Source organism: Dunckerocampus dactyliophorus, chromosome 18 (genome assembly GCF_027744805.1).
Source record: "Dunckerocampus dactyliophorus isolate RoL2022-P2 chromosome 18, RoL_Ddac_1.1, whole genome shotgun sequence".
In the NCBI taxonomy this organism is placed as follows: Eukaryota; Metazoa; Chordata; class Actinopteri; order Syngnathiformes; family Syngnathidae; genus Dunckerocampus; species Dunckerocampus dactyliophorus.
Window position 1 is genome coordinate 20,986,365 of NC_072836.1, and position 9,953 is coordinate 20,996,317.

At 42.0% G+C, this 9,953-nt stretch overlaps 1 protein-coding gene across 7 annotated transcripts in view; it reads right to left on the bottom strand.

Moving 5' to 3' along the window:
• spag9a (sperm associated antigen 9a) overlaps positions 1 to 9,953 on the bottom strand; it is a 33,427-nt gene that overhangs the window by 22,591 nt on the left and 883 nt on the right. For 5 of the 7 annotated variants that reach the window (XM_054758521.1, XM_054758519.1, XM_054758517.1 and 2 more), the window contains exons 2-9: positions 6,617 to 6,737; positions 5,815 to 5,885; positions 5,657 to 5,745; positions 4,974 to 5,124; positions 2,694 to 2,780; positions 808 to 943; positions 644 to 737; positions 441 to 562 (exon numbers count right to left, since the gene is read on the bottom strand). In XM_054758521.1, the coding sequence (XP_054614496.1) occupies positions 441 to 562; positions 644 to 737; positions 808 to 943; positions 2,694 to 2,780; positions 4,974 to 5,124; positions 5,657 to 5,745; positions 5,815 to 5,885; positions 6,617 to 6,737 (871 nt within the window). The remainder of the gene's footprint in view (positions 1 to 440; positions 563 to 643; positions 738 to 807; positions 944 to 2,693; positions 2,781 to 4,973; positions 5,125 to 5,656; positions 5,746 to 5,814; positions 5,886 to 6,616; positions 6,738 to 9,953) is intronic. The other 2 variants (XM_054758522.1, XM_054758520.1) reach the window with 1 other exon arrangement.

Sequence of the window (9,953 nt, forward strand, 5' to 3'; positions counted from 1 at the left end):
AATCATCTAGAATGGGCGCTACTGAAGGGGTTGAATTTTGAAAAATGGCTGGGATTGAATGAATTAAGAGAAAAAAGTGTTAATCTAACGTGAAAAAGACGTAATTTTACTAGAAGAATGTCGCAATATTATCAGGAAATAATATAACGGTAGATTGCGTAGGTGTACTCCGCAGCAATATGAATTTCCACAACACATTATGCTTGACAGAAAGCAGAGGAAATGTCTGGAAAAGTGGGAGGCAACAACATGACGAGGAGATGCACAGCTTCAGGATACGCAAGAAATCATTTTCAAATATGTGCATTGCCGCTGCACTGATCACAGCTTCAAGCAATCACTATGATCTAAAGTGAATGGTCATTGGCTGGCAGCTTTGCAGCGTCTTGATGTCAAACGCTGTACTAAATTGCACCAACAAGCATCCAGCTGGAACTCACCCAGCAGGTCAGCACCTTCATCCACGTCGCCGATGAGACCTGTCCCCGCAGAAGACAGCTCCGCAAACAGAGAGTCTGTGTTGCGGTCAAACGCCATGTTCTCAATGCCTTTGGTGGGGGTGCTGGGACAAATGAGATTTTCGCTGCTTGGTGACACTTTACTTATACATGTCTAGTAAAATATGTGGGTTTTTTGGCACTACCTGCATCCCTTGTAGCCCGTCAGATCCATGTCCAGCTCGGGCGTGGACTCAATGATGTTCTGCACGTCTGAGCTGTCCTCATTGTCAGGTAAACCTAAAGATGGCGGGATGTATATGGTGACAAATGTATATTCTGCCACAAAATAAGCATGTGCGTGTCTTACCAACGGATATGGACCTGGTCCCTGGAGCAGCTTGCACCTCTGTGCTCTTACTGGCGCCATCCTCCCGCTCCACATCTGAAGCCGTTGTGGACATCGGAGTGGCCGACTGAGAGCCGGTGAAGTCCGACATCTCATCCTGTAATAACAGGAACTTTCTTTTACCGTCAAATTCAGAATAGTGAAAGGTCAGGAAGACACACTTGGCACCTCAGTGGACCAAAACAGACGAAAACACACCAAACAATGGAAAAGAGAGGTCAGGAATTGTATAACATGAAGTTTAACTATCGTAAATTCTTCCACTTTGAACCCCTAATTTACGGCTACGTTCTAATCTCGAGACATCTCCTGTACTTCAGAACTACAACTAATCATTTAAATACTGTGCCACTCACGAGTCAGTGAGGAAACGGAAGCTTTTTCTTTGGCAGGAGCCAATCACAAGCTACCAGTGAACTCACAACAAGCTTCCAACCCATTAGAAATTGCAGGAGGTCATTACTCAATATAACAGTCATCTTGCAAAGAATGCTAAGCTCATCACACAGCAACTTAACACTCAAAAGGTAGCTAAGAAATATACAATACCAATACGAGTTGAAAATTTTAAATAACAGTTTTAACGTTTTCCCACAATGCACTTCGTCCCAGCAAAGCGTTTCATTGCTTATGCCTGCCGAGGTGCTGCAATGATGTCAGCCTCCCTCTGCCCTCTGAGCTCCTCTGGCTCTCTCTGGTGGACAGAGGCGGCATTGCAGCACCTGAGCAGCCATCCATCCATTATCTATGCCACTTGCCCTCCAATGAAATGCTTTGCTCATATGTACTTATTCATTTTTAGTTTCTCTTATTGTGTCTACTATATATTGGGTAATAGGAGTGTAAAGGTCACTACGGGGTGTAATTTCATGCCTACAGAGCTCTAATAATGTCAAAGCCCATATTTAGAAGGTCGTAAAGAGGTTTTCTAACTACAAAACTATTCCATTTCGAAATGAGGAATCCCACTTATCACGGTCGGGTCTGCAACCAATTAACCGTGATACATGAAGCATTACTGTTTTTGTCAGAAAAATAATGTCACAAACAAAATAGCAGGGTTGCTTTTTTTTATTTTCACTCTTTTGTTTGCAGGAGTAACAGAGTTAGCTGACACAAATGAGGAAGCCAATGGGGTCTCTCTCTATCTTGTATGGCGAAGCACAAGTTGCTGAGTTACAGGTTTTACCAGATCACGAGTGCGAAACCGCATCCAGCTGGAGTGCTTAGATTACAGCATAAGCTGGAGGAAGGGCGACTGTTTGTGTTGTGGCCTTAGATTAACAACATGAATCACTTTCTGTGAAACTGGAGATCATTAAATTGAGGGAGAAGCGTAAAGAAACAACAGCCAGAACACACGACGAGTAGATTTACACTCAAGCGTCACAGACGACAAGCAGCTTTACGCCGTCACCACACAAACACAAGACAAACGATGAAAGGCGCACCTGCAGCACACATTACAAACAAGACACAGCCAATACATCTAATGCTAGTGATGTACTCTGCAACAAGGAAGCAAAACACAACTTCTAACATGCAAACAGAACAACAAACAGCACCCGGATGCAACCACGCTGTTTTTGACTTTGATAGATAATTTGCACACATCCAAACTCCAATTTCCCTCTCACACACACACAACATGGTTGCATGGGGTACAATCAAAAGCGGGTCAGTGACATCTAAAACCACCAAGACTGAGGCCGAGTGATGAAACCTCAAAAGCTAACACACAAACAGACACACACACACACACACACACACACACACACAAAGTGCTGCCCAAAGAAGTGCGTGCGAGTCTACGCTATCCACCAACCGATATTCATTCATCCAACTACCTTGCAGTCGTCAGCCAGTGAACTCCCCCAAGTAGAGTCTTGCACACTCTTACCCTCCCTTTCCTTTGGGGGGTAGGCCAAGTCCTGCTGCTTGGGGGGGGAGAGTAAGATTGAAGCTCACACAGGCTCTCAGCAGAAATGCAAACACCCCGAAAGCAAGTGCGCATGTCTGTGAAGTGAATGGGAAAGTTCTTTTCTGGAACTCCGAGGTGCGTTTTAACTCAAATTTCGGTGGATAACCCCACCAAATCCAAAAACAGATAAGGAAAAACAAAATTCATGGTTTGTACTGTATCTGTTTCATATTCCTTGCTTTTGTCTAAAACAGGAGTGTCCAAAGTCTGGCACAGGGGCCATTTGTGGCACGTACCATATCTTCTGGAGTACAAGTCGAATTTCTTTTTCTCCATAGTTTGTCTGCTCCTGCGACTTATACAGTATATCACACTTGAACATGTGCTGCCTTTGAGCTACGGTGGGGTGGTAGTAGGTTTTTGGTGACACCTAGTGGCGCAGGGAGGCACGCTAACTGAACGGTAGAGAACATCCATCTCTATGCCGCTTATTATCATTAGGCGAGCCTATCCCTGCTGAACATGCCAACCCTTTTTTGTTATGGAGTTTACAACAGTCGTCTACTCCACAATTTGATTCGGAAGAATCTGATTAGATTCTCAATCTGGCCTTCGAATCTTACAAAAATGTCACGTGATCAAGATCGCACCACTCTGACGACATGGGGGCGGTGGCCACGGCTGCTGCTGAGCATACACTTTTACAAAGAATGTCCTTGTTTTTGGTATAAATAGCCTACTTTGATACAAAAACAGCCTAATTTGTGCTACTAAAGAATTGAAAATGATGTGTGTGTTTAACAGACTACTACGCATGAATAAAATCACCCACTTCAGCGGCACAATCCAACGGAGCTGAGGTGCGCGCTAACTTTGAACACTAGGAAGACATTCAAATATTAGCTGACTATGAACTAACAAATCAGATTCGACTATAAAACTCCTTGTTGGAAGACAGCCATATATGGAATACTTTAATACTTTCTGCCATTACTTGTGTCTGTAAGTAATGTGCAACTATAATGACATGATTGAGAAATGTGGTATTTTAGACAACAGTGTTGTTAATGAGGACACTAATTATGTCTAGCTTGGAGATTATAGCTGCTGTGTCAGCCCCTGACTAAATAAATACACGCGCATGATCTTTCGTCTAATTTTTGAATACAAAAATGAATTTTTGGCATTAAAACACATCTGTTTGATAACTTTCTCGACGCTGGGATGTGTCCAGGCGTCATGTTACATATTAGTACGTTTTTATTTTATCCATATACAGTACTTAAAAAAACGTGACTTCTGTAACTTTAGTTTGTGTCCTTGTTGGTGTAAACGTTGCCCCCTTCCCCCTGCATTCGTCTTCTTCTCTTGTGAATTTAATGTTGTTAGGAGCGGCGCCATGACGCTCCTTAAAAAAAACAAAACTGACTGACTTATAGTCCCGAAAATCCGGTACCTTGTTTTTCCACCAGGGCCCACAGCTATAAAAAAATACTGTAAAATTAAACGTGGCCTGCATCAGAACAAATAAATGAGGTCTTTCTTTTGTAACCCATAATGTTGATGTTAATTACATCTCAAGTGTTAAATGAAGGGTATATAAAAAGAAATAAATATATCTTTAAGTACCAACGCATATCAAAGGTGGCGTTCAAAAGGCCAAGGCGCAACAATGAGCGTCCAGTGGCGCTGATTACATAAGAGCCAATTACTTCTCGGCTAGCACGCTTCTCCATGAGCGGTTGGCTGTGAGCCACACAGAGGCAGAACTCCCATCATGCACTGCGACGCAGCGGACGGCCCAGTTCTTATGAAACAAAAAAAAACAAAAGCAGCGGGAGGATCAAATGTATTTTTAGAGCAGCTTAGAAACCTGACAGTGACGTTTGCACATCACTGTGATTCATTTCATGAATTCGTGAGTCTGCTTTGCATATTCATGAGTGTTTTAAGAGAGGATGTGTTCAGATAAGGAACGCTCTGTCTGAGGCACGTGGCCATGCTCAGGTCTTATCAAAGGGTCTCTGTTTTAACGTGACCCAAAGCCTAAACTCCTCAGCATGGAGGATTTTGTATATCATCGCCTCTTGGGTACATACATAGCAAAGGATTGGGGACACGTACTCATTCAATAGCATGAGTAAATGTCTACAAACTTTTGACTGGTGGTGTGTTGATATCTGTGGGCGTCATCCACGGCACCCACCTGGAGGCTTGAGTTGGACCGAGGTTGTGTTGTGTCGTTGAACCTCCAGCCCTCCGTGCTTGGCGTCTCCGCACGGGCCTGGGTGTCTGGGACCAGTAGAGACGCCCCACCGGATGTTGGAAAGACGCCCAATGAAAGAGGACGGTCTCTCCTGCAAGGAGAGGATTTCCTTATGAAAAAATGCTTGAAATTCATTCATCCTTCGTCACTTTGAGCTTCCAATTTTTCGGCTTCACTCGATCACGGTTTTTCAAAATATATTCATGAATAAATCATCCTGTTTTGTGGTTGAATATGGCTTATTATTCATTTTAAAAAATGCATATTTAAGCAAATCTTACATTATTTTTTGCTTAAATGAAGCATGTTCAAGCATAAAAATGGTTAAATGAAGTAAAATACAAATATACGGCATTCAGAAGACGCATTCAAAGAGGTTGTGATGATATGCAGTATTGTATGCTGGTCACTAGGTGTCAGTAATGTCACTGTAATGTTCCATGAGACACACAAGCACCAGACTTGATGGCCCGAACAAAACATATTTTGAGGGTCATAAACAGGTTCTCTATGCTATGACTTCAAAAATATTAACAAATTTAAAAAAGCAAAACAAACAAGGGCTTACTGTACACATTTTTCAAAATGAAGGCCAACAAGCAAACGTAAAGGCTCCTACTTACCGTACTCGGCCGGCGTTGCTCGGCTCAGACGTCTCACTCGCCTGCTGCATTTTGATGCGCTCCACATGCTCCATATAATTATGGATCATCTAGAAAGGTTGGCGCAAACAAGCCATTTAAGATCACTTTCTTCCCACCCGCTCTCCTCTGCCACTTACCTCTGTGTGGCGCTGATGGAGGGAGTTGTATTCCTTCTTGAGGTCCATCTCGCGCTCTTCTAACCTGCCGACTGAGCAAAGAACATGCAATCATCAGTCTACTTCATTGATTCTCAACTGGTGGGTGGCAGGTCTTTGCCTAGGCAAAAAAACAACAACAACGTAATGACCCGATGTCTGTGAATGCATCTCGCATTCTTGTCTGTGCTATTCGCTTGCTGTTCGTCTCATGACGTTGTTTTCTTAAAGTGAGCACTTTTCTTCATGAGATTCTGACTTTTTCCTTTTTGTATTTGACTTTATTCTTTTAAAATCACTGCTGATTTTTTTCAGTTTTCCTATTGTTGTTTTTTTTTTACTTTTCTTGTGAAATTCTATCTTTAGAATGTGCCACAGACCAATAAAAAAACAGTCACGGGTTGAAAATGGTCCCCGGGCCGCACGTTGGACACCCCTGCTCTATTGCTTTGGTAACTCCTTCTTACCTTTACTGTAATGTGGTTGCACATCGACTGTATGAGGAGCATACGTTCCATACTATAAAATATTCCTTCAGCCAGCGACAAGAAGGGCGGTGATGCTGATGCATGGCCGCATTAAGAGGATGGCAATAACATAAATCCTATAATCCAATTACATTCCCTTCCCAAAATGTGCAAGAAAGAAGGTGTCTGTGAGAAGGAAGAGTGAGCGTGTGTGCATAAAATCCAAGCATACAAGGAGTGAAATGATATTTATGTCTATAGCTACTGTATCTACAGTACATAAATAATAATATGGCATAAAGTGTGAGGGTGCTTACTCTGGTCAGCGTAGTTCTTGATCTTGAGTTCCAGTTGCCTGGAGTGGGATTCCATTCTGTCCACATGGTTCTGCAGGTCCTTCTTGTCTTGTTCATGAGTGTCCTCAAACTCAATGAACTTCTACTCTCTCACACACACACACACACACACAAACACACACATACGCACACGCACATACAACAGGATTAAACTTAAAGAAGTATATATTATATTATTCCATTCCATCACAGATTAAAACAGTTCCTAGGTGTCTTCATAACAAGTCTGTGACAGAATTACAGCACACTTAAAGCATCTCTACACAGCTCTGTTCAGAGCAACTGGTTGTGAGTGACTCGAGCGGTACCGAGAGGAATTTGAGCAGCACGCAACATACATTTTAAAGCGCATGCAGAGGTAGACACAGCTGCTGAATGTTGACCGCTCATGATACAGTAATCTCTCGCCACTAATTTCCTGGCTAAATGCTATCACGTTTTTTAAAAATCTGTTCATTAATAAATCATGCTGTTTCGCGGTTGAATACGGCCTGTTATTAGTGAAAAAAATGTGCTTATTTAATGGAATTGTACATATTTTGTGCCTAAATTCAGCATTTTTAAGCATACAAACGGCTAAATAAAGTAAAATCTAAATATAAGATATTGAAAAGACGCATTCAAAGAGGTTGTCAGTGTCAGTAATGTTACATTAATGAGACAATAGCCAGTACTGACGTTTGAGTCTATATTATGTCGGATTTTCTCTTATTATGTCTACTATATTGGGTAATAGGAGTGTAAAGGTGGCCTTAGCGGTGTTATTTCATGTCTAGAGAGCTCTAATAATGTTAAAAAACATATATTTAGAAGGTTGTAGACATGTTTTCTATGCTCTAACTACAAAAATATTCCATTTATAAATAAGGAATCCTACTTTGCAGATATTCACTAATAACAGTCGGGTCTGGAACCGATCAATTGCGATAAACGAGGGATTACTGGGGGCAGGGTTTGTACAGAACCAGCTTTTATGTGTCACAGCCATTCATTTTAGAGTGACAGGCCTAGAATTCAGCAAAAACAAGTCCGTTAGCAAACCGTGTCCAAAGTGCGATGATCAACTGGCAGGTGCATAGAAAGGAGGAACTAACGAAGAACTTAGATTTATTTACAGTATATGTCTTCCATTTCTAAAAGAAATAAGGGGAAGAAGGCAAGTGTGTGCCTGCCAGCTGGTGGCAGTTGGACCTGAATGGACGGGCGAGCAACAGAGCAATCAATGCGCACTGCAGGAAGTAAAAGGTTCAAATACGTGAATAGAAAGCTTGAAGTGTTCATTCTAAACAGGACCCTCTCTCACCACATGCACACACACCATGGCATCACACTACAGGTTTAAAAGGGAAACGTAAACTGTGAGCAGGCGGGGGTGGTCCCTTTTCCTGCTACTTCCTGACAAAGAATCACATGACCTGGAAGTAACATCCTTGAGCTCAATGTACCCCCACACCCTCCTCCTCTTCCTTAAAGCATCCTTTCCAGGACCGTATCACGTGTTTACTCATATTTTCACACTCTTTTTGCTGTCACATTTCTTCAGTGTCACTGCTCCTCCAATCCAAATGCCCTGAGTCACGGAATAAGCTGCGACAGACGGTCTGAGTCTCCTTCATCACATCGCCTGCCACGTAAAAGTAGCGAGCGTGTTCACACATTGGAGCAAAATCCTCACATAGACTTTCTTCTCACGCTACAAAGCCAACGTAAAAAACGCCAAGCAACCTGGAGAGTAAGGCAGTTTTCAAAGGGATGTGCGGCTGGCCATCACAGGAGGAGGTGCAGCAGCTTGAGGAAAATAAAGAGGGTGAGCAATCAGCGATCAGGACCTCCAGTAATCCCATCCAGACACGACCGTGATAAATGAGTTTTCACCAAGTAGGATTCTTTATTTATAAATGGAATATTTTCATAGTTAGAGCACAGAAAACCTGTTTGCCACCTTCTAAATGTGGATTTTAACATTGTTAGAGCCCTCTAGACATGAAATAACACCCCCATAGTCACCTTTACACTCCTATTACCCAACAGTGTAGACATAATAAGGGAAAATAAGACATGAATAAGACTTGGGCTTGCGTGTGTTGACATACATGCATTCCAGTGCTAGCTAGTGATGTGTGATACCACTGATTTAATTCCGATACTGAGCAATTGGCAATACCAATCAGAATCAAATTGTGAAAATGGTATTTTAAACAATAAAAAATAAAATAAATTAAATAATAAAGCCATTAAAATAAACAAAATAATGATTAATGATTAAGAACTACAAGAAGAATAAAAACTGTATTCACAATTCACGCATGGCTCCGTTCATGATCACTAAAACAAATGTTTCAGACAAACATTAACTGAAGTATCGAAAGTATCAATACTCTATGTTGATTTGAGAATTGATTTTAGAGCATGAAGTGCTGATATCGGAAGCATCGATATTTCAGCATTGATCTGCGCATGACTAGTGATCGGGGAGAAGAAGAGTGAATTTCCGGACAGGAAGTAATGCTGGCGTGGGGAGAGAAGACGGACGGCTTGAAAGATGAGTGAGGGAAGTCATCTACGTTAAACGTTGAGGAGCCATCTCTGAACAGAGGGGGAGGTCTGCGACACCACCTTTCTCCCACATACAAAGCTGTCCTTTCATCCCTTCCTAAAAGATTCAACCATTTAGCTTCTAACAAATAAACAAGGAACGGCCACCTTGGTTTCAGGTGGGTTCGTGACTATCATCACGAGGGCGATACCACCCAAACAACCATCATTGGCAGACAGAGGCCCCACTCCACTGTATCCCAACCATATTACTGTCAACATTTTTGGAAGGCAAATAAAACCACAGTTATGATCATACAATCTGTTATTTTAATATGTCATCTTTCACTGCTGTAAAGTCGTGGAATTGTCCTTTGTGACATGTACAGGTATCTTCTCACACGCAATTTGTACTGTCGAACATCAGCAGCGTTTCTTGAAATGCTGCCTTTCCAACTGCATTAAAAGAGCAGCATTTCTTCTGCGATGACTTTCTGTGAACGCACACGATTCTGCGCTGTTCCATTTGTATTTACATTGTTGACCAAACGTCTCAGTGAGTGTTGACTGTTGGGACGAAGGCTCTGCATTTTGATGTGGAGGCTTTTTCCCCAGATGGGAAAACTGGGTCAGGTGGATGTGTTTGAGGTGGGCAAGTTCCTTTTCATTTATTAATTGGTGATTAATATATGACTAATCAGTTCATTTCTTTATTATCCCAGACAAAAAAAATCTTGTCACGTTTAAATCTCGCGAGATCTTG